The 25,750-nt window shown below is 45.1% G+C and overlaps 1 protein-coding gene across 5 annotated transcripts in view; it reads left to right on the top strand.

Annotated features, from left to right (window-relative positions):
- Positions 1–25,750, top strand: part of LOC111871621 (dystrophin, isoforms A/C/F/G/H) — a 502,313-nt gene that overhangs the window by 69,637 nt on the left and 406,926 nt on the right. For all 5 annotated transcript variants that reach the window (XM_023864846.1, XM_023864848.1, XM_023864845.1 and 2 more), the window contains one exon: positions 12,168–12,304. In XM_023864846.1, the coding sequence (XP_023720614.1) occupies positions 12,168–12,304 (137 nt within the window). The remainder of the gene's footprint in view (positions 1–12,167; positions 12,305–25,750) is intronic.

Here is a 25,750-nt window from a genome sequence, read left to right as displayed (position 1 = left end):
TGTAACATTCTTACATCGTCAATTCCGGTTCGATAACCGGTGGGATCTCCGTTATCCTGTAATTCCGTCACTTTTTCATCCCTTTTTGTCACTAATATTTCCATGCTCCCAACATTTATATGTTAAGATTACGGCGTTTTAGGACTCGACAGTTTAGTTTAGGAGATGGGTAACTATGCAGCATACGCAGTATAAGCCTTACTAGTGCCACTGTGAGCGGTCGCAGAAAGTTATTTGTTCAGATAGGAAATAGAGAATGACATGGCTGCTTGTCCAAGCCGGGTTTTGATTCTTGATCCCACTTCGGTGTGCCTGGGTACTACTATTGAGGTGGGACAAGCCGCGATACCTGATCTCTGTAAGCAAGGGAAACTGAACGTTTGCGTGGCCTCCTTAGTCACCGGACTTCACTCCCGCCGACTTCTGCTTGTGGAGTCATCTGAATAGCTTCAACGGTATAATTCTTCGGACGAGATGTGGAGCGTCATTAAAGTGACTGGGGCAACACGCAACACGAAGGGGATTTTCAGTTTTATAGGTTTACAGAATGTAACGCATAAAACGAATTCTGTTGGCCGAATCTATCACGCCTTCATCGCTAAAACAGAACTGCAGGTTCGAGATTAACCCGATGTTGTTCCAATGCATGTAAATGAAATTTAATTACAGAAATAATTTAATGAATCGTGATTTACAGTGCTGGGCTGTAATACGAGCCTTCCTGTTGTGTGTCCGATCCAGAAGTCTACGTCTATCGCGATCTACTTTTGTTTAAGATGGCTTAGAGCTCTTTTTTGGGCCTTCGCCGCTTTTTCAATTTCTTGATCCTATATACAGGCGGTGTGGACCGGGGGATCAGCCCGTCGTAAGGCCCCAACCTACACACAGATCAGCACAAATACAGAATAAGCGCAGACAATAGACATCCGTGCCTTTATTGTGATTGAAACCGACGATTCAGTGTTTTAACGGGCGAAAACAGTTCATGTCTTAGACCGCGCGGCCACTCTGATCGGCTGTGCGACCCACTTCCTTCATGGAAATATTCTGATTTTTAACTTTATGAAGGACATGGCGGTTTCGCCCTCGGAGCGAGATGCGTGTGTCTGCGTGTTCATCATCACACCCAGATACGCACTTCTGTATTGTGTAAAAAGATCTCTTGGAACTGTGTGTAGAGCAGACCTGGTCAGTTTCATGGTAAACACGCCACGAAGACGTCTGGGGTGTGGGTGTGTAGCTTCACCATTGCTGATCTCTACATTGGCTGCAGGTGAATGGTTAGCGTCACGTCCTGGCCGTTTTAGCCCAGGGGAAAGAGATAGGAGGGTGGGTGGAACTTGGAGTCTGGACGCTGTGGAAGAGAAAAGAATATTAAACATCTGCCGGGAATCGAGCCCCGATACCTCCGTCGTCTACCCCATAGCATACTGTCTAATTTCCTGAATCAGCTTGCTGAAATTATTCGGAAGTAATGTTAATTGTAACTTCAGAGCACGGCGATTGCTCAGCTTCTGAGATACGAGAACTCCGCTGCTTGCCCAGAGAATGTGCGGTCTCTCTCCGTTGTCACTTTCACATACTTACGCGGTGGCAGTTCTGTAGTCAGAAGTGCGCCATCGAAAGGATAATGGCGCAGTTCAGTCTTAACGAACAGAGGAGGGAACGAGAAATGTATGAAAGGGGTGAAAAGGAAGTAAGGGGTGACAGATTAAGATACGAGACGTAAGGTTTCACCTTGAATTTTAGTGGACTTTCCAACTAGTGTGTATGTGTGTGTGTGTGTTTTACAAAATTCTCCTGCTACTCCGTCAATTTTGGGGACACGCGGTAGAATAGTTGTTTGAGGCACTATGCTACAAGCCGGAAGATGGCGGATTCGATTCCTGATTAAGTCATTGGATTTGTCAGTTTACCTAATCCTTCCAGTCGCACTATGGCCCTGGTTTCGACTCAACCTCTAACGGAAATGAGTTCTAGGAATCTTCCTGGGGGATAAAAGTCGGCCGGCGCATAACGCTGACATCAGCGCCATCTGTGAGCCAATTGTCTGACAAACCTATGGGCCTCCACTTTCTGTTACAAGGATAGCGTTAACTTTTTATTCCACGAATTTTCACATTCACCTAATCGATTGGCTGATTCTGTGTTCGCCTGTCCCAGGTGTCGCTTCGTTGCGGTATGACACACGCGATTTACTTGCTCATTTGGTAGTGCAGCGAACGACCGCGAAACTGTCACAGCGTCGTTGAATAATGACCAAAACCACGTTCATTTTAAGCACGTGTCGCCGTCCAGTGACTACGGTTTGCATTAATAAATGAGTTTTACTTTGCAGGAATTTCCCCAAGTTTCAGCTCCACATCAGAACTCAAATTCATTTTTTGAGGAAAGAACTTTGGGGCGTAAGATGACTTTCCTTTTATTCTTGCGGTGGGATGAGGCAATCACTTTGTATGTAGCCTCCAAATGGCGCATTGTATCAGGCTTGGATGATAGACGAGAGAATGTAGGATTTATGGAATATTAATTGGAAGGGGAAGACAAAGTACTCCGAAGGAATCCGCCTCAGTGAGCCACATGAACTGAACTGGGATTCAACCTGGGAGACCTCGGTAAGAAGCAGGCGATTAACCGCCTGAGCTATGGTAGGCCTAAAATAGGATATTAATCTATTGATGGGGCCCGATAAAGGATATTATCACGTGATAGAGGGACTATAGGAGGGTTTTGGATTGATGATTCGACTTTTTGAACACTTACATTACTCGTAACTACAAGTAAGTGTCGCAGACTCATTGGTTTACAGACTCTTAAAGATTAAATCTTCTGTCTTCGCTAGTCGTTTCCTGGTAACGGATCCTAACAGTGTTCTCTGCTTACGTCGTTACAGGCTGGTGAATATCTCACAACTGATTTAGATCAAAATTAATTTCAGAGTTACTTTACGACTAGCGGTTTACCACCAATCCGTTCGCCTTGGCGTCAAGCCCCTTGAGACACGACCATAGCTTTTTTGTTTTTCAACTGAACCTTTGCCGACATAGTCCTAATGTAACCTCACTAGAGGATGGGTTTGTCTCTTATGAACAGGCTTCGCCTTTCGTCAAGTGTACGTATCGCACATATAGGGCGTTATTGAAAATTCTTCCTTTTGCACCACACATAAGTCTTCTGTCAGTGCAGGCTTTGCAAAGTAGATCACGCCTCTCTTGCGTATCTTACGCTACAACGACAGCTTAGTCACTTGAACGGTCGTAAGCTTGACCACCGCCTCTCATATAACCCCGAGAAATGTAACGCATAGAAAACACCGCTCGTTATACAGGGTGAATCGTATAGAACCGGCCCAATGAATTTGCTAATAATTCCGCAGGTGATGCATATAACCGCTCACAATTACGACATAATAATCCGTGGGCCGTGCTGAGTCCAATGGTGTGCGCATGATCCGGCAAGTGGCAGCCCTTATGCTGCAAGGTCAAGGACAATCCCGAAACGTGTCTGCAGTGCGCAGGCGACAGTCATGGAGTACACTGTTGAACAGCGAGTGTTTCTAATGCCTACTTGAAAACGGCGGACACTTTCAACACTTGCTCTGATCACGGCACACAATCCAAGATAAGATATGTGTAAATTACTTTAATATTTATATGATATATTTTATATTACAGATCATTTCGTCGAGCCGGTTCTATATGAATCACCCTGTAGTTGATTTGTTTCCTTGGAACGTGTTTGTTTGAGAAGCTGTAATTCAGTAACTGCTCTTGCATATTTGCTTATTTCGCGGCCGTTTCCCAACAACGGGTTATATGCTACATTATCTTTAATAGCATAAGCATCTGTTTTGAAAGAGCGGGGGAATGCTTTTTATGTAGCAACCAGCCGCTCTTACCGTGTGGGGTCTCCTGTACACAACCTTTGTGTTTGAGTTTTGCGTGTGTGGTGGAGGAGAGAGTGCGATGACAAAGCACCAATGTGGATATGGCCACAGCTTGCCCCACGGTGACTGAATGTGGACCCAGAGGTTTTGAATTGCATGCGGATAGCGGAATATTATTTTATCCCGTAAGACCTAGCGGCTTTGCCTTAAAGTCGAACCAACTGTTTTCAGGTTTGTATGATATGAGGTTCTCACAGTAGTAGTGTGGAGGAACCTGTCAACTGCTTCATGCTGATAATTGGCTGAATTTTCGGCCGATGCGTCGATTTATTTTCATAGCACTACACGCCGATATATCCCAGAAGAAAGAACTCTTCGACTTTTTGATTATTCACGACTGACAGTAAATGAAATAGGGAAACACTAATCAGAAAAGTAGTCGTACCGAATTTTTCGTAGTGAGATCGAGTGGGTTGACGTAGAGATAACGTCATAGCCTCATATTCGGGAGGTATTGGGTTGGAATCCCAGTCGGGACACAGGATATCCTGAGGTTTTTCATTTGAGGTTATCACAGCAGATTTGATGTGAAGAGTTCTGTCTTCTGGGATATAACGCCGTTTGTACGTTGAAAGTTATCCGACGTTTCGAACGAACATAGCGCTTACATCTTCAGTATCGAAGAATAAGCCAAGAAAGAAGGAGGAAACATATTTCGACCTCTTATGTTTCTCTGAAACGCCGGTTGACTTTCAACGGACTACACTGCGTTAGAGCTGAGAAGATAAAATTCTTCGAGATTTTTCATGGTTTTCCAGAGCCCTTCCAAACAATCCCGGGGTACTTCCTCGATTAGGCCACAACTGCTTCCTTTCTAATCTTTTCCATTTCATCATTCGTCAGTCTGCGATTCATTCGAGGGAATGTGGTCAAGATACTGAGATCGTCTTAAATTAACATTTAAAAATAACACGGTGAAAATTTGCTCTGCTCATAAGTTCATGGGTTTTGTCCATTGATCATTAATGTAACTGATTTGATCAACGCGTTGCCAGGCAACAACTCTGTAAACACGTGCCAACACGCAACAATAGAGAAATCTGCGTTTTCCATGTACGCGACTACGTCACAACAGTGCATAGTGATCACGTGACATGTGTTTTCTGTAGATCCAACCGACGCGACAGTAGACTGGCTTGATAACGATCACATGATATGTGTTTACTGTGTGTCCATGTCCGTTCCGCGGCTATATAACGAGAGTCGTGACCTACAGAGCGAATAGGAACCAGGAGTACAGAACTAGAAGACGGCCCATGAAGAATTAACGTGTGATTAGAAGATTTTGTTTATGTGTAATATTTGGGGTGTGTGATTCAGTGAGACTGTTATAGTTCCCGTGTTATAGACCCGTGAAGACTAGAGCAGATAGACTGAAGAGATTAATGTGGAGTGATTGTAAACTGTGTAAATCAGCAATAGTGTTATAATTATTCGTAGTTACGACCTGCAAGTAGCCAGTAAATTCATTTAACAATCTAAACCGGCGCCTTAGTCACTGTGACACGTTATATCATGAGAACAAATTCCCCCAATTGTATCCTTGAGCCAGCTGGTTCCACTCCCTATATTCACGCCCCATTTCTACAAGACACCTATTTAATATATCCAATTATTTGTGCCTGGGTGTCATTAGTATTTCTTACAGTAAAAATAAATGTGTGCAAGTTAACCTCGGTATTGATATAAGGACATTTCCTCAACGCGAAATGATATCACCATGACTCGATTTTCTTAATCTCGTTTGTTAAGACAGCGGGTAGTACGGGAGGCTTTGTAAGAAGCATCCTGTTCTTATCGCGCAGAATGTTTGGCTTAATGGTAGACCTTTGGAGTGCTCCAGCGACACAAGTTATAAGATCCTGTACACTTTACTTTGAAGAGCAAACATCGACTAGCCTACTTGGGTCGCTTTCTTGAAGCCAAGTAAGCGCGGTCGATGATGTGTTGAGGTTTCCGTTTCGGTGAAGGTTCGTATTGCAGTCTTCGGGGTTATGGCACAACGTTACGGTCTGGTAGATGGATTCAAATAGTCCATTTCCATTCTGAAATCTCTCTTCACCCTTGAAGACAGAGGCAGTATATTCCTCCGAAATGTTGGTACTCATATACCAGAGAACGTGGTTCATAACCGAGAAGACTGAGGTAACCGTGGAGTAATGGAACACATTGGCCTAACAATCTTTTTGCGGGGTCTGAATTTCCTGGTTCGAATTCCTCAGTTTGGCATTAACTTTATGATCATATGTCAATACTACTGGTTTTCCTCAGCCCCACCCTGGTTTCCACCCTTCTGATTTCGGTATTCCATGTAGTAGTCTTCATGCAAACAAAACACTTCACTTAGATATTAATTTTCCACCATCGATAGAAGAACGGTTTGATCTGGCTCTGGGGCCCATCCAGTCTTCTATACAGTGGGTACCAGTAGCTGTTGCCCTGGGAGTAAAGCGGCGGAGGCGTAAAGGTGACCACCGAAGTTAAGAATGAGCTGTACGTCCACTCATACATACTGTGGCTTATGAACCCGTTGCTAAACGGTGACTCTAAACAGCAGATATTGCTAGGTAACGCCCACAACTTGCACGCAACAATAGAGATTTGTTTTCTGTGTGGTCCATGTCGAGGTGTTATAACCGGAAGGGTTGGAGCTTGGTCATTTTAGTCAGTTCTTTACGGCTCTAGAACCTGAGCGCTTGAAGCTGAAGACTCTCCATTGTTAGGAACCGTTACTAGGGAATGTCTGATGACATACGCCGAAAAGGCTTAGTTGGTACTGTGGCGATTAGCGGTGGCGATGTAATTGCTTGTAGTTCCGAGTCGCGTGTATAGTGGTCAGTAAATCCATTCACCAATCCAAACCCCGTCCGTAGTCACCCCTGCATGTGACAATACGGTCTCATTGCATAGAGTTTAATTAAACGCAGAGAGAACTTTACCTTTTATCTCTTTACTGTGTGTAACGGTGCTGTGTCCGGCATGTGATTCCGTGACTTTTGAGCGAACATGGCGGAGAGGGACGCCTGCTAATGGCCTTCCTGGCTGTAATATTGTTTTGGCGCATAAATTTTCAGTAGTAACATTTAATGGAGCTCAGAGAAGTGCTTTTGTGTTGACAGCCATGATAATGATATGTCCGTGTTGCTACGTGCGCTCACAAAACGCGAAGGAGACCCTCAGTGTTGTGCTCGGCCATTCATTTTAAGTTCCTATTTACATATACAGTGCGTACAATCAAGTGCGCGCCGCGGCTGCAATTTGCCGTGANGGCGCGCACTTGATTGTACGCACTGTATAATCCAGCTTTCGGTAACCCTCGATACAGTAGTGACTATATTTCTTCCAGCGTTCCAGTGTTGCAACATGTGCGCGAACTCTTAGACTAACACATAATGATATTATTAGCCCCCCGCAAAAGGATTTACGTCTGTTAAGCTGAAACTCTGGGCCGTGACAACCCAAGCTGAGATGACGTTTAGTTGGTTTATAGTTCTTGTTGTGGGGGGTAGCGGCTTTAGTTAGGTTTGTTGCGTCTCAATTTCCTAATGGTCTTCCCTACAATTATATTTTATTATAACTTCGTATGGGACAACGTGGTAGCGTAGTTAGTTAATGCACTATGCTATAAGATGGAAGGTCGCGGGTTCGATTCCCGATGAGGTCATCGGATTTTTCGATTGACCTGATCCTTCCAGGCGCACTATGGCCCTGGGATCGACTCAGTATCTGACAGAAATGAGTACCAGGAATCTCCTTGGGGGTAAAGGGCGGCCAGCGCATAAGGCTGACAACCTCACTGCCATCTGTGAGCCGATTGTCAAGAAAATGTGGGAGCCTCAACATTCCACAACGCTATGAGCCTCCACGGCCTGTTACAGGGATAACTTTACTTTTTTATTACCTTTGCGGTCTTGTCTCTGAAGAGTACCCCTTCTATTAAGTGACACCGTGTAGTCTGGTAGACGTTTATCGACTGTACGGAAGAACATAGTACCTCCATCTTCAGGATAGAAAAGTAAGTCATGCAAGCAACTAGCTGAAACAGGCGGTAAGCTGAGCTGTTTCTGAAAGTTTCGTGCTTGGCTGTTCGTCCTTGAAGGCGTAGACAATATGTTCCTCCGAAACGTCGTTCACTCTCGGATTTACGCGACGTTACAACCCAAAATACTTTACTCTTCACATTTTGTAACTTGTTTAAATATAGGACTCTTTTCTCGGGATGGTTTCCAGGCAATGGTGATTTCGAAACGTCTTTAAGCTTGGTTCAGTATAAGATAGAAAGTTGGAAGATTTTGTTTTCTGGACACGATGGGAAGCAAACGCGGCATAGCCACATCCCGCGGAAGTCTTGGGATTCATTGGCGACGTCCCTGGAGCACGTGTTTTTCTTGCAACTCCGTTAACGAACGGTGCACGTAACAAAAACTACGCTAAGACGTTAATGACGGGAAAAAGAGCCGTAAAAAACCGTTACTGTTCCTATACGGAGCAAGTGGGCACTCCAAGTATCAGGACAACAAATTATTTCTGTGCGTGATGTTCGGAAGACTCAAGAGATTGGCTGCCCTTAATGCAGTGTTTTGTTGCTGTTTCGGTGTTAATTTATATGCTGACATTTCTGGTGGAAGTTAGGCATAGAAGAAGACCGCGCCGTAGCTCAAGCGGCTAGTCGCTGGCTTCCCACCGCGGCGGCCCGGGTTCGATCCCGGGTCTGGTCAACTGGGATTTGTGGTGGACAACGGGGCGCTGGGGCAGGTTTTCTCCGAGTACTTCGGTTTCCCCTGCCAATCTTCATTCCACAATCACCCTCACCTATCATCTGGGGCTGGTACAACAGGCCAGAAGTGGCCGCAGTACAAGGGACTTAGCCCCACCCCACTAGCAATAAAAAAATAGGCATAGAAGAAAGGGGAGAGAGAAGGCCGTGCCGGCGTTGCCATAGCTCAGGCTTCTAACTGCGGCGGTCTGGGTTCAAAGTGACATTGGGGCAGGTTTTCTCCGAGTACTTCGGTTTCCCCTGCCAATCTTCACTCCACCAACTGCTCCACAATCACCCTCACCTATCATCCGGGGCTGGTACAGTGGGCCTGTTACTGACCGGAGTACCGAGTGGATTCAGCCTCATCTCACCCCAAGAAAGTAAAAAAAAAAAAACATTTAAAAGGAAGAAAAGTATTTTTATCATTTCTTTCGCAGCGGTGTCAGAATCTGTACTATATAACGCTGAAGGGATAAACTGCTTTGTCCGAGATATATATCTCGGTATTTGATCGGAATGACTGAGGGAAACCACGAAGATCCTGAGGGTGGCCGGCGTCTCCCGGTCGAGATCTCCCGAATAAAGTCAGACCGTTACCACGGCACCACACAAGTGGAATCTCAACCATTCCTGTCCGAGAGGAGGCGCAGCCCCCCCCCTCCCAAGTTAGAAACAGTATTTTTGGGGGGCATCATAGTTTTTGACCCTCAAGATGGAGGCGGTAGTTTCTCTGAAAACGTCGGTAAGCTTGTACCAGATTACACGGCATCACATTTCAAAAGATATAACGTTTCTTAATGGTACGCAGTTCATGACGCGGAATATCTGTTTTTCTTGTTCTTTCTATGTTTCTTCTTCCTCCACAGCGCCCAGCTCTGCTCTAAGGCCCACGCAGCCTCCTGTAGAATAGATACCGGAGTCTCCTCAGGGTTAAAGCGATCGGGGCGTGAAGCTCACCACTCACCTCCATCTAATGCCGAGTTCAAGAATGGTGGAGCTATACCTCCTTACTGCTTAACCGATTAAGCATAGGGACAATTTTACTTTTACCTTTTACATGATAGAACAATTATAACTATTATCTATAGAATAGGAAGGTTTGATATCGATAAATAGATTGTTGTCTTCCTCCCATAGTCACAGACTGTACCATAATAAACAGTAAATAATATTTTTTACACCAACTAACCATACCCACTTCACCCTGAAGATGGAAGAATTGTATACCTCCGAAACGTGGTCAAGTCTCTCCGCGTCTTCGTCATGCCCAAGATCGGATTGAACATTGCAGTTCTTAGTTTGGCTATTATACAGTTTCGCTGAATAGAGTTTGGGAACTTCCGGTGTAGAGAATTGATTTTGAGTTTAGCTTGTAAAGCATTTGAGCGCCGCTGCTGTAGTTGCTGTCATAATGGCAATTAATGCCTTTATCTTGTTCACCGAGCTCCACACATGATTTTATGGCTTCGTAAGAGGCTAAACTGAGCGGCAGTTTGTTCTGTGTTGAAGTAACGCATCTCCGATACAGCACGCCCACAAGCCGAGTTCTGCCGCAACGTCCAAAGCTGATAACGTATGTGACATCAATTTTCTTCAGCTCCACACGAAATAACTGCTAAACACAAAAGTTAGTATTTTTCCTGTGCTTAATTAGATACCACGCCATGAAGACGTATGGGGGAGTTGTGGTATGGCTTCACCAATCTTGATTTCGGCACGTCCCTGCCGCTTTACCCCCCGGGGAAATAGTCCCCGGCATCCAGTGAACAGGAGGCTCCGTGTGCTCCAGAGCCGGTCTGGACGCTGTGAAGAGGAGAATCATCTCTTGCTTCTGCCGGGAATCGAACACCGGCCGTCCAGTTCGTAAGCTGTCGCTGTAGTGACTGAGCTGTCCCATCTTTAGACAAGTAGCAAACAAGTATTATGGGGTTGTTTGAAAATGATCGAAGGCCGGAAAGACCTGCAGATGAAAATTATGTATCTCGGAATGTCTTAAAAACATATTACTTATTAACACTGACTAAACATAATTTAAATTGTATTTATTTTCGTCTAACCGTTGTATTTGTTATACGATAACAGTGAGAGAGGTATACAGCAAGAATGAGTTGCAGTGAGAGGGGATATTTTTCTTCGCGGAGGCGTAAATTACAAAATCAATATGTTTGAACCGCTTATGAAAGAAAGGGATGTTTACTGATGCGTAAAGAAACCTTCTGTGATCAAAATGTTAGCGCTGCTGAAACTCAAGTTACTTTAGATTTCCATGAAATTTTCTCAGAGTCTCGGGAAAGTGTTCTGATCGTTCTGATGTTGTACGCCCTGATTGCAGCGAGTATGACCAAAGTGAAATCTCTTGAGAAAGTTATAATGAAGAATCCCCTCCTTTGCTACACGAAGATTTTCACTAAATCTGTTAACGGATTTGGGAATTGAAGCATACGGATACGTGAAGAGATCTGGCATAGGAAATTAGAAAAGTGTGATAGTCCCTCCTCTGACGTAAACCGTGCGCGTTGAATGTTGGGTTCGGAATGTTCTGGAGTCAGCTGTAACATTTTATTATTATTGCAGTTTGGTGTACAGGGAAAATGTAACGAATTTTGAACTACCACTTTCTAATTTGGGGGGGCACGCGGTAGCGTAGTTGGTTGAGGCACAATGCCACAAGCCGGAAGTTCGCGGGTTTGATCCCGGATGAAGTTATTGGATTTTTAATTTGATCTAATCCTTCCAGCCGCACTATGACCCAGGGGTCGACTCAGCCTCAAAGAGAAATGAGTACCAGGAATCTTTCTGGGGGGTAAAGGGCGGCCGGCGCGTAAAGCTGACAACCTCACCGCAGTCAGTGTGCCGATTGTCTAGAAAATGTGGGAACCTCGACGTCTCACAAGAATATGGGACTCCACCCCCTGTTACCGGGATAGCTTTACGTTTTACCTTTTTTTTTACATTCTTATTTTTGTCACAGAATTAGGTATGTGTTCCACAGTTTAAACAGTTGTCCATAGATGGCTGTTCGGTAGGCCGCACACCGGCATCCGTCAAGGCATGTAACAGTCGAGACACGATGTCTGCGATATGACTCAAAGAAAGGAACACAGTTGAAACGAATGAGATTATGAAAAGTGCCGCACATCAGTCTGAGTCATGATGCTGACGTCCCGGGGAAACAGACCCGGTACCGATTGTATAGGAGGTTGGGTTGACCCCAGAGCAGGTGTGAACGATTTGGAGAAGGACAAAGTTCTTGATCCTACCGGGACTCGAATTCCAATCCCTGAGTCGTGCAGCCCGTAGCCAGTCGCTGTACCGACTGCGCTATCCCAGCTCCCTTATATATTCTCATACAGTTGACAACATGTTTATTTATTTACGACTTGTTTAACGACGCTGTCAACAGCTAAGCATGTAAAGCGTCAGAGGACCTATAATTATGTAATGCATAATTCTGTGTTGCAGAAGCGCGGCTTGGCGCTTCCCCCGGTGTGCGCTCGGTGGAAGTGCAGACACCTCCCGCTTCCCCCACTAGCGGCCATCAGGGACCTCGGCTTACTCCTGGTGGCCTCCTAGCCAGCTTCGACAAGTCCATTCTGCAGGTAAGATTTGTTTTACTTTGAATAGTGCAACTGTGGGCCTCTGATTACGAAACTTCATCACTTTGCGAAGGATTACAAGCGAACTGACACACCAAACTTAATGGTTTTTCTCAGTCCTTCCAGGCAAATTACGAGATAGTACCTCGATTAGGCGATGACCATATCCTTCAAAATCCTTTTGCAGTTTATCGTCCATTTTACCTTTCCATGCTTTACAGGGTGTGCCAGGAGGAAAGGTCAGTATTCTTTGAGGTCATAGTATCGGTGATTCTAAGTAATAAAGTGTATATATGGACATGTGTCTTATTCCTAACGGTTTCCTAGATACAGTACACAGTACACTGTACACTATACAGACACGCAACACGCCATGTCTTCACACGAGTTGCAAAGTGCACTGATGTTGACTGTGGAATTTTTGAAAACGTATTATACTAGGTAAACTGTACCAACTTCGTCACTTGAACAATAAATACCGGTATTAGAAACAGTACGTAATATCTCTTTCTTATCAACAGTTTTGGAACAGTACAGTGAAATAGCTCTATCTCGGAAATCGTTCGGAATAGGACACATGTACACATACACTCCTGTGCTTAGAGTGACTGGCATAATGACCTCCCAGAATATTGACTTTTCCTCCTGGGACACCCTGTATAATCAAGCTACTAACATCTTAAAATGACGCACGCATATTTCCTTGTTGCGGAAACTTCTTTCTGTGTCTTCCCCCCCTTCCAGACATCTGCTTCGTCTAGCTCATTCACGTTTAATTAAACACGTTCACGGTGTTACGTAATTAGCATACCAGTTTATGTTACGGTATTCAGGAATATGGTGCAGTGTGGCCTGATAGGTACAACCAACGTTTTCACCTTCAGAATAACAGAAGTTACTTCTGCTCTGAAGATAGAGGCATCAGTTTCCCCCCTGAAACGTCGGTATTCCAGACTGCCTGAGGCACAACAGATCACTGTGGTCATGGTGCAAGGGCCAAGAACGCCCACCCCTTATACATTCATTCATTATTCCAGAACCCAGACGATCACAACCCCAATACCTGCCAACCCTTAAAGTTCATGTCTCAAATTGCATTGTATGCTTTTGCTTGTCTTGCTCGTCTCAGTCTGTGACCCGTAGTGCTGCAGCATATTTTGGTTATTTGCACTCACCGTGTCTACAGACTGAACATTACAACTTGCAGCCTGTTTCTCCATTTGTGTCTCCGTCTGTTGTCATGGAGTGACACCGTTTTTATTCGTGTGGTGTGTTGAGACAGTCCATTTGGTACCCCAGCCACTGTTGAGGCTGTACTTACCAGCCTTGCAGCCTGTTTCTCCATTTGTTTCGCCGTCTGTTGTCATGGAGTGACACCGTTTTTATTCGTGTGGTGTGTTGAGACTGAGTCCATTTGGTACATCAGCCACTGTTGAGGCTGTACTTACCAGCCTTGGTTGATGGGTGATAACGCATGTGTGTGGAGCAGATGACTGAACGATAATTTTCAGGGCCTGCCGAAGTTGTCGGGATAAACCCGCCCCATTGTCACTTTTCCAGTTAGAAATCCCATATGCCCTAACATGGGATTGAAAGCAGGCCGCCGCGGTAGAAATCTTGAGCTATTGCACGACCCTTTATACAGTTGCTCCTGTTGTGAGCCGTGTCATATCTAAGGCGGTTGGTCGCCGGCTCCACGTGTTTGATTTCACGTGGGATTTGTGGTGAGCAAAGTGGCGTTGGGGCAGGTTTTCTAAGATCTATTTTAACATTATCCTCCCACCTAGATTTAGGTTTTCCTGCGAGGTAGCGTAGTTGGTTGAGGCACTATGCTACAAGCCGGAAGGTCGCGGGTTGAAGTCCCGATGAGGCCATTGGATTTTTTTTTTCAATTAACATAATCCTTCCAGCCGCACTATGGCCTTGGGGTCGACTCAGCCTCTAACAGAAATGAGTACCAGGAATATTCTTGGGGGTAAAGGGCGTCCGGCGCGTAGGGCTGACAACCTTACGTCCATCTATGAGCCGATTGTCTAGAACATGTGGGAACCTCGACGTCTCACAACCCTATGGGCCTTCACGGCCCGTTACAAGGATAGCTTTACGTTTTTAAGGAAAGATAAAAGGTAAACAATGTACAATTGTCACCCAGCTTAAGTAATTACATTTTGAGTGATTTCTTTACGTCTGGCTTTCCCACCAACGAATAATACCGAGTGTTATCGAACGTTCCATCGAGTGGTTGGTACTCCTGCCTTGGATTCTGGAAGTACCGGCTTCAAATATTGGCCCCGGAATCAGTTACCCTCAGTTTTTCATGGCTCACCTACCCAAATGCCGGATCGCCGGTTCTGTACCTTTCCCTTCCCGTCTCACAGCTCCACACTCTATAGCATATGACAGCCAACTTCAAATCAGGAACAGACGTGGATGACGCTTAGTGTTAAGATATGGAACTAAAGCACGTCAATTCAAAATCATCGTCTCGTACATGAATTTGACATTGGTACTCATAGGTGAGCCAGTCATGGTAGCCGAGCGGTCTAAGGCATGCAGTGTCTTCGCTCGCTTGGAAACCGGGATCGTGGGTTGGAATCCCACTCAGAGCATTGATGTTTAGTTTGTATGTATGCGTTTTTCTGTGTTTGTGTACAGGTAGAGGCCTTGTGAGAGCTGATCACCCGCCCAAGGAGTCCTACCGAATGTGTAAGATCTAGAAAAACCGAAGTGAACGGAGAAGTTCATGGAGGTAGTAGGCCTAGGCCCACTGGGGCTGTAGTGCCAAGGGGGTGAAAAAAACCTCAGTAGGTAAAAAGGTAAAGTTGTCCCTGGGCTTGATGAATTAGGCAACACGCCATGAACATATCTGTGGAAGTAGAGGTGTAGTTCCATCATTCTTAACTTGGCCACTAGATGTGAGGTGAATTATCAGCTTCACGCCCCTACCGCTTTACCCTCTGGGAAAGAGCTATCGGTACCCATTGGTTAGGGAGCTGTGGTGCCCCAGAGCCGGTGTGAGCACTTACGGAGCAGAGAAAAGTCTCTTGCACCTGCCAGGAATCGAACCCCGCCCTTCCAGCTTTCAGCCCGTCACTATACCGACTGAGCTAACCTGACTCATGTTCAGTGGACAGAAAAGCCAGAAGCACACAATTCCGCACTGTATACTAGATTCAAAACGCGAGATACTAAGGGGCTGGGTTAGAGCCCCATCTCAGGAGGTTCTCGTCACGGAGGTCCGGGTTGAGTCCCAGTCCATGTGGGATGTGTGTGATGTGCAAAGTTGCGCTGTGGTTAGGTTTTCTTCCAAACATCTCACTTTCCTCCTACCAGTTCTCGGGGTCATCAGGGGCGGGTACAGTAAACCCATCAGAGCAGTACTGAAGAACTGGGCCAACCCCTGCCCCTGCAACTACAAAAGAAGAAAAAATCCATTACAATGCTGTGTTCGTGTGGGATTACCCGGCGTCCGGTACTAAACATCATATGTAAAGCCGTGTCAGAGTCACCCGATGTAATATGAAGCCGAAGCACAAAGCGTTTCCATCAGAAGAATCCGCCCCCAGGGCACCTACCCAGTGACACAATGGCGACCAGAGCGCGCGGTGGCCAAGCAAACCATGCAAACTGCAGCATGAACACGCACATGAGGAAAATAAGCAAATATACGAACAGCCGAGTATTTCTAAGCGCATGTAAACGCACTGGTTTCTTCCTATAGGACTCACTCGACGTTCTGTTCCTGAAAAGAATGAAGTTTTTACAGAGCTGTACCTCATGCAGCCTCACTTATATCCCCTCCTTGCGGGGTCAGTAAAGTCCAGAAAACAGATTGAGCGCATGAGGCCGGGCAGGGGGAAAACGATGAACAGCCAGGCATAAAGCCTATTCCCCCCCAAAATCAAATTTAAAAAAAGTCGATACACACACGTGCGTACTTCCTCATATACGACTGACCTCGACTACGTAACCTTGGAAACGGCCCCATGGCCCGAGATATTATTTTCCTGAAGACACCGCAACGGTAGGATGGGGTGGTAAGGACTGGATTAGTCTGGCTGAGAATAGGGACTAGTGGAGGGCTGTTGTGAACACGGTAATGAACCTTCCAGTTCCATAAATTGTTGGGAACTTCTTGAGTAGCTGCACAACTTGCGGCTCTCAAGAAGGGCTCGGGTCCATGAAGTTAATTAGTCATTTAGTTAGTTGTGATTAACTGGTCAGTCCGTTCTGAACAGAATGCGCAGTAGGGATGGTCGCTGTTGTAGTCGGTTACTTACCTGATGTTTCAGTATTGAGACTATATCGCCGGTGATGGGATGACTAATGAATGCAGGATAGAGGGTGTCGCGTGGTCAATGCATCGAATCCCCACGGTCTTTAATTTCGGTTTTCTAGACCGGAGCCGCAATTTCCATGAAATAGCTTCTCAGTTATCCTCACGAGTCTGAGTGTACCCAGTTCCAGAACCACTACTTCTCAGAAAATCTGGTAGCGCCGGAATCGGACCCGGGACCTCTGGATCTGTAACCAGGAACTTTGCCGCTAGACTACAGAAGCGGTCTGACTAATGAGTGGAACGAGAATTGTTAGTCGAAAGTGAAGCACTGGGTCTAAACATGTGATAGAACCTGGGCCTCCTAAGCGATTTAGATGTTCCTACTGTGTGAGATAAACATTGTGTGGGGTATGTAAGTAGTGCTTTAGTCACATCGCATCATCCCGAACTCCCACAATGCAGCTGCAGCGGCTGCCCCGCCAGCTCTTGCCATCGCAGAAGCCAGTTTTATGAACAGAGCCTCTAGTTCCAGATGAATCCGCGATGTGCAATTATTCTGTAAGGAAATCGGTCACAGGAAGCTTGTGTTTAGCTCCCTGTAATTTGTGTACGCAGCCGTTGGGAGTGGTAAGGAAATGTATTCCTGCTTGTGAGATCTCATTTGCTGCAATTGTAATAGAGTGCTCTTGTACGATATAGCCCCTGGGGGCTTGTCATTACAGTTTTGTGTTTTTGCTGGTCTTGTCACTACGATTAAATGTTCACATAGAGGCTAATTAAGATTTCTCTTTTACTCTTGTCAAAGCACACGAATTTTCTATTGAACGAGATCTGAACTAAAGAACAGAGAATCAGCTCATGTTTTCACTCCTTTATGTTCCATAGCTGCTTCTTAGCGTCTTCTGGAGACTCCCTAGAAGTGTTTATGTAGTAAGTTGATCACAGAGCTCGAAACATTACTTTTATGATTTTTGCGTTTCAGGAATATAACACTGAAATATATTTCCATGCAAAAGGTCACAGGTTTGGAACTCACAGAGAAACACAAAGGTCATCATATCAAAACCTCATCTGCAATTTCTCATGTTGAGAGTAGCTGCGCAGTAATGGTTCTGCGCATAATTTGGGTTACCGATATACGCTGCAGATGTCAGTGAAACAATTTAGGAAATATATGCACAGCGTAACAATCCCGGCCCTTTCCCCTTTCCCCTTTTGCTTAAACATTTCGAAGAAAGTAAGGAGTTCCTGAAAAGTATATTGGCCATAGGAAAGTAAAGCTATCCCTGTAACAGGCCGTGAAGGCCCATAGGGTTGTGAGACGTCGAGGCTCCCACATTTTCTAGACAATCGGCTCACAGATGGCGGTGAGTTTGTTGGCCTTACGCCCTGGCCGCCTTTTACCCCCCAGGAAGATTCCTGGTACTCATTTCTCTTAGAGGATGAGTCGACCCCAGGGCCATAGTGCGGCTTGAAGGATTAGGCCAAGTGAACAATTAAATGACATCTTCGAGTATCGAACCCGCGACCTTCCAGCTTGTAGCACAATGCTTCAACCAACTACACTATCGCGTTACTAGCCACAATTTTTATTTTTATTTTTTTTTTATTTTTGAAGGATTTTATCTGCCTGGACATAACGCCATGTAGCCCGCAGAAAGGTAACCAACGTTTCAGCGGAATATATTGCCTCCATATTCAAGGTTGTTGAGTTGAGTCTTATGTTACGACCGACAATCAGTAGGCCAGTCTATCTTGGAATAACGGTCCCATCTGAGGCTTACGACCAGATTTTTTTACTGTTATAAAGTTACCGGTTTGTTAATGCGGGGCGCTCTCTCTGACGGGAGGACGGGTCTGTCGTTTACATTTGCTGCTGACCCTCGCCAGCGCAGTCTTTCTCCGGTCCGAGTTTCGTGATACTCGTGTCCATATTTTACTGTCCCAGATTCGAAATTTCCCTTTTCGTTGCCTCATACGACTGGCAGGGCTACGGTGTAAGTTTCGTTGCCGCCTCCACACGGGATATTCATGGTTGAAGAAACCAAAAGAAGCAACTTTGCACGTACCGAATAGAAAACATCATTTCCAACATTAACACTATTGTTGCAGACTTTTTTACCGATCCATTGCTTAGAAACGGGCTGCTTAACGTCGTTCTATTGTTGTCTGCGTGTATGTTGCGGGAGATACCTAGCAACGGCTGCTGTTTACGGAGTCACCGCTTAGCAACGAGTCTGTCCGCAAAACGTGGTTGCAACGATTCTCTTCCAAGCTTGCCGTTAGACCTTGCACTAAACATTTGAATCTACTCCACATCCTTATACCATGACGCTCTTATGTTCCCCATATACACTACACCACCCGTCTACCTCATTGTCCCTTATTTAAACACAAAAATATTAAGCCCTAATGGCAAAATATGCAAAATTTGTGTTGTAAGAATTGATTCTAAACACGAAAGTCATATCAACAACAACGGCGTTCGAGACCGGTCAATGACTTCTGCCGGCTGGGGAGCCCAGATCTGTTAACTGCATCATTGGCTGCGGACTACAATCGCGTGCACTTAACATATACTTAAGTGTGCTGAATAAAACACAGGCGTCGACAAAAATAACGCAGATATGTCACGAAAATTGTTTCAAGGAGTGTATCTGAGGTCACAGTGCAGCTAGATGTCGATGAAGAGTCGTACATTCCCTGTTTGTCTCCAGTAATAATAATAAAAAAATGATTACAGTAGGAGATTCCATTTGTTATTCCACTTTGAACTGCTCGTTCGGTGTCTGTCAACATATTGACTTTGCCCCCTCGCTCTGAATGTTCTTGTCGCAACAAAGGATAAAACTGAGGTGTAAAGGACATTTCCTACTACAGACTTGAACGTGTATTCGATAAATTCCCTGAATACCACATTAACTTGTTAATAGCTTTCATAGCCGAGGTAGGTAGAGAAGCTATTTTAAAACCAACAATCGGGAATGAGAGTTTGCAAAAATCAGTAATCGTTCATGGCAGTAGATTTTGATATTCACCATCTGGTGGTGGCAAAAGTTAGGGAGAGACTGGCAGTGAGTAAACAAACACCGCACGTGTTTCATATGGAGAGGTTCATTCTCAGGAAATTAAATGAGGTAGAGGGTAAATAGCAATATAGGGTTGAAATCTCAAATAGGTTTGCATCTTTGGAAAACTCGGACACGGAGGTGGATATTTATAAAGCATTGGAAACTGTCAGAATATCAGAATTTCAGCCCGAGAGAATATAGTTTATTATGAACTGAAGAATCATAGCCATTGTTCGACGAAGGATGCTCACTCAGTATTATTAGATCAGAGGAAACAAGTCAAATTGCACTGGTTACAGGATCCAAGTGAAATTAGTGGGGATAATCTGAACAGTACAAGAAGCGGGTGTTCCGCAGCCTTTCGTGTTCATTGTTCTCTGATAATTCTGTCATTCGATGTGACGTAGTGCAAACTGCTGACAGTCTCTTTATAGACTACAATGTAGTCTACAGTGAAACAGCCATGCCCACTCTCTTTCATCCACGAGAGTATCTTTGCCTCATGACCTCATGCTTTTATTCTAATATCGACTTTAACAGTTGGGGGGGGGGTACTAATCTAAAACGAGGATACGCCTTTTACACCAGCAAAGGAATAGACACAACAGGAAAGTGTGACCTTTCAGAAAGCGGAAATTAGCTTCGTGACTTAAGATGGAACGCTTGAAAGCTAAGCGAGCGACACAGTATCACCCCGAGGACTCCGTTCCGTACATCAGTCCACTAGCCGTTTTATTTGGCTACCAAATGACGTCATCCGATTTACCTCTTATTGTGAGGTTTTCATGATTTTCTTCAGAAAATGTCTTCCCTTTAAGAGGTCCGTCAATACCCATAGGGTTGTGAGACGTCGAGGCTTCCACATTTTCTGTAGACAGTCGACTCACAGATTGCGGTAAGGCTGTCAGCCTCAATGTGCCGGCCACCCTTTGCCTCCCAGGAAGATTCCTGTTACTCATTTCTGTTAGAGGCTGAGTCGACCCCAGGGCCATAGTGCGGCTGGAAGTATTAGGTCAGTTGAAAAAATCCACCTCATTGGGAATCGAACCCGCGACCTTCGGGCTTGTAGCATAATGCCTAAACCAACTACGCTACCGCGTGTCCCGGGTTTTCTTCAGTCCCGTCAGAAAACCAGAAAGGAAGCAGATATCTGCTTCGAGTTTGTTTCTTGCTGGTTGCTTGACCGGTAAGGTGGTGTCATTACTTTCCTCAGAAACTTTTGGTGAACTTCTGCCGGACTACACGGTGTCACATTCCAGACGATAGTACATTATATTTCTGTTGTTTGCGACTCTGTTGGGGGCTCGTTGGGCAATGGACTGTGTTCTGCGAAGGATGAACTGAACACGTGTGTGACATAACATGAGTGTGGACTGATGTTTGCTTGGTGTATCTGACGGTGACATGTGCCACAGCTCTCACGGGTTCGCTGCAATCCATCACTGAAGTTAACTGAACCACAGTGCAGAAACATTAGCAAGACCAGGAGGGTGAACAGCATTTACGTGACCATTGGCGTAGGAGGGAGCCAGGCATCTGCCTCCACCTCCTCTCTGGGTTTTAACAAAACATCAAAATTCGAAGAAAAAGAAGTACACCTCGAGATAACCCAGTCATATATCTATGGGCTACGGGCTGGACTGCCCGTGGTTCGATTCTCGGCAAGGACAAGATTTTTGTCTTCTCCAGGATGGGGATTTGCCCGGGAGTAAAGCGGCAGGGGCATGAAGCTGAGCACTCACCATCTAATGTCGAGGTCAAGAAGGGGGGGCTATGCCTCCACTTTCCCATGTCTTCATGGAATCATCATCATCATCAGTAATCTGTCAGACGACAGGTCCACAGTCTCTTCCAAAACAATTCCTCCACTTAATGCGATCTAGAGCTTTCTCCTTAAAATGACAGTATCCTCTTCTGTCCCCAAGGTCATCCAGCATCTTCTTACGTCTTCTTCCTCGTCTTCTTGTCACTTCTATCCGCCCCTCTATCTTTCCTTCAATAACTTCTTTTAGAAGGCAGTTTCTGCGTAAAACATGACCAATCCAATTAGCCTTCCGTTTTCTTGTTTCGTATAGGATATTCCTCGCCTCACTGACTCTAATTAACACTTCTTCATTTCTCACATAATCTATTACTTAATTAATTATGCACAGGGACAGCTTTACGTTATAAATTAAAAGTATTTAAAAATGATTTGTCTGTCTTTTCTGGTGGGCGTTGAGTAAGAATATCAGACGGATTAAACATAAGTTTGGAGGCAAAGATGTGGCAGCTGTCCTTTAGAAAACAGCCACTTCTTGGAAATAAATCCTGGCGTTGCTTGTTCCGATGACACGCTTACGAGTGTTGCCCTGAAACGTTATGTGCGATTTCTCATACCGGACTGCTCACGCGGCCCATTTTGTGCAGATACAATAGAATTGTCGCATTGCTGCAAAACCAAATCACAGACGTAAAGGTTAAGTTATCTCTGTGCCACTAATTAAGCACCACGTTATGGGGCCGTATGGGGGAGTGAAAGTATAGCTCCACCATTCTTGTCCTCCGGAGTAGATGAAGGTGAATGGTGAGCTTCACTCCCCGGCTGCTTTACCATAGGGGATATCGCCCCCGGTACCAATTGGTTAGGAGGCTGAGTCGGCCCCAAACCCGGTCTGGAAGCTGCGGGGAAGAGGAGAATCTCTTGCCTCCGCCAAGAATCGAACCCCGTAGCCCGTAACTATACCTACTGAGGTATCCCGCCCCCTAAAGCACATAACACAGTATCATAAATACTTATGTTGCATTGAATATTGAGATATCGGTCTTCTGGTTATCTTCTGATTGTTTCGGAGGAAACTTCTGAAAATGGAGGCAACACATTCCTGCGAAACGTTTATACTTAACCAAGCTACAAGGCGTCCCGTACCAGGAGGCCGCGCTCCAGTAAAAAAAAAAATTAAGTTGATACAGGAGTACCACATTTATAAACACATTTTGAGATATGAAGAAATACATTTCAAGTAGATATTCATAAAAAGTATGGGATATGCTGGATCAGTAATCGTCAAATTGATGCGCCTCATTATCAGCTCTTATCAGATTAAGTTGACGGTGTTTTTGGAGATCAGACATACACACGCCCAAGAGCTACCCATTATGACTTGATTTTATGGAAATTCTTGCAGAGAATCCACAGAGGTTGACATTCACGTACCCAGCACTAGCATATCGACACCTGTGACGAGTTACTGCAGATTGTCCAACAGTTCGCGCTCGGGGGAACCGAATGCGTCACGTGGGGGAGGCATTTGCAAGTTTAGACACATTAACTGAGTTACGGTAACGATTATTAATTTTCCCGGGGAGAGAAACTTCAGCCCTTCCAGTGCGGGGGAAACTCAAATAACACAACACATTCTTCTGTACTTGATGTTCCACAGACTTCAACGCGCTAAATTAAATTAATCCGCCCAACCCAAAAATCACGATCCTTGGATTCGGAATGTCGAAGTACAATCGCTTAACAAACATAAGGCCTTTAAACTTTTACCGTAGCCTGTACCTTGATCAGGCAATGAGTTTTGTTTAGTAGTATACTGTGACATGTAGACCCATTGTCAAGTAACAGCTGTGTAAACAGGTGACAGTACAGTAGCCATTGCTAGGGAACAGCTCTGCCGACACGTTTCTCCGGAAAGGAGAGAATACGCAGTAAAGGAAGACTTTTTCTGTGCGGTCCGTGACGGGGTTATATAACCGTCGAAGGTGAAATGTCTGCGGCAATAGTGACAGTGGACTAATACTCGTACTATCGACTGTGACTGACAAATGACAGACTTGACCTCTCGTCAGAGAGGGCGCCCCACATGGATAAGACAGTAACTTTCATTTGAAAAGTAACATCTGGTCATCCTCGACGCCAAGACAGACAGACCTTCAGTCGCAATGTGACTTTGACTTTTTGCCTGCGGCAAGGGATATACATGCTGGGGTGCCACAAGGTTCCGTCCTGCCCCCTGCATTGTGTAGTGTTTATACAAATGATACGCCCCAAAGACCTGGTGTCTATCTAGGCCTCATTACTGATGACACCTGTATACGAGTATGCGACAGACCGCAAAGAGGATTATGCTCTCAGAAATCTGCATCGAGGTCTCAGTGCTATTGAGACGTGGTGTGAGCGCAGGAACATAAAAAAGTAACTTTGGCTTTGACTTTGAGTTGTTGCTTTAAGTTAAGGCATAATCTGCTGCACAATCCTGCGCTGACAGGAAACCTCTGTATGCCTTGTATACAGGTTACTTAGTACAGTGCAGTGACAAAGGTTGCAGAGAGTCCACAGTGACGTGGACGCCGTGACAGTGCGGATATACTCGTGCTGAAACTACGGTGCAACAAACATAGAGCCTACATATAAAGGTCGAAGAGGAGGCCCAATTTCGAAATACATACATGTCTAAGAGAGAATAATAATCTTGGACTTGAATCTCAAGGAGACTGAAGCCAGGAATAACTGTGCTGGCGAAGGCCAGGAGCAAAATAACCGGCTGATCGAGTTGTTTATGAGTCGGGAGTTGAAGTTGTGAGAAGTGAGAAGCTGGTAGCTGAGGCGGTGAACAGTTCAGGAATCCATAGGAAAAGGAATGTCCGCCGTTGGAAGCCGATACTAATCAACAGCTAGTGAAGACTGAAAAGACTTTATGTGTGCTATAGGTACAGTGATCTTTGGAGTGTGTATAGCTCGCACCATGCAGCGTCGAATGATCGATTAATCGGTGAGTAGTGAATTGGAAATATGGGAGGAAGTAAGTGGTTATAGCCTAATTGAAGCTACTCCCCCACTTTTCCTGGAGGGACAGAGTAGAACGACTTTCCCATATTTATACTGTGTTATTAATACTGTACGATGCAATATTTATTGTTCTGTTGTATGTTTTTACCCGTCTGTAGGGTACGTTACATCTTGACACGCGCGTATGTTTGATTTTATACTGAGTTTAATAAAAGATGACAACTTAATTTTTATCAGGTGAATATAGCTGTCGATGGCGATGCCCCTTTTAAATCACACTCTACACACTATATACAACACACTAATCACTGCACACACTAATTGACATACGTATACACATACACGCACTACACACTACATACACCACACTACACATACTACATACAACACACTACACATACACTGCATACACTACTCAAGTTACACATATGCGCACACTACACAGTACACGCACTGCACACTACATACAACACGCTGCACTACACACTACACACACTGCACTTTACATACAAGACACTACACACTACACTACGCGATACACACTGTACACACTACTCCACATACACATAGACACACTACACACCGCACACCACATACACATATGATGAACCTCTTTTTTGATAGTCTGTGTCCTCGCCGAGATTTGAACCATAAAACTTACGAGATCAAGTCAGAAGCATTGCCAGTATGCTCATTTCAAGGCCTGAAGATATGTTGGCCGACTTGCTGATATCTTGCTCGGCTTATGGGCATTTGAAGATGGAGGTTATATGTTCCTCCGAAACGTCGGTTTACTTTCAGCGGACTACACGGCATTATACCTTCAGTTGGTTAGATGTACACAGCTGCAGGGAACTTCATGACATCGATCCTGTGGTCAGCCGGCATGACAGAACAGCGCAGCTGGACCAGAGGTCGTGCGTCTGTCGGTGTGCCTATGTCGCCTGGGGCAGTGTATTGCTGTGCGTGACTTGCGATCCTATATTGGCGTCGGGTAGTGAGGCGAGGTCACTCAGTCTTCACCTTTGGGTTCCCCGTAAGGACCACAGGGACGCTACTGTAGCAGAGGCGATCCTGCGCCACGATTTTGCAAACCATTCCCTTTCTTTACAGAGGTTAATTATTGATGCTAATTCTGATCTTGGGTTGCAACAGCAGCAGCCGTTCTGTTGTTCCTGTCGTGACCAGTAATTGGCAGTAACCTAAACATGTCATGTAACAATGAAAATGAAACGGTATTAGTAATAATTACGGCACCAGTCACAGTTTGCATCAGTTTCTTGTTACTGAGAAAGTTCTGAGAAAGTTGTGTTCTCTTATAACTG

The sequence above is a fragment of the Cryptotermes secundus genome, unplaced genomic scaffold (genome assembly GCF_002891405.2).
Source record: "Cryptotermes secundus unplaced genomic scaffold, Csec_1.0 scaffold1968, whole genome shotgun sequence".
In the NCBI taxonomy this organism is placed as follows: domain Eukaryota; kingdom Metazoa; phylum Arthropoda; class Insecta; order Blattodea; family Kalotermitidae; genus Cryptotermes; species Cryptotermes secundus.
This window is presented reverse-complemented; position numbering and strand designations above follow the sequence as displayed.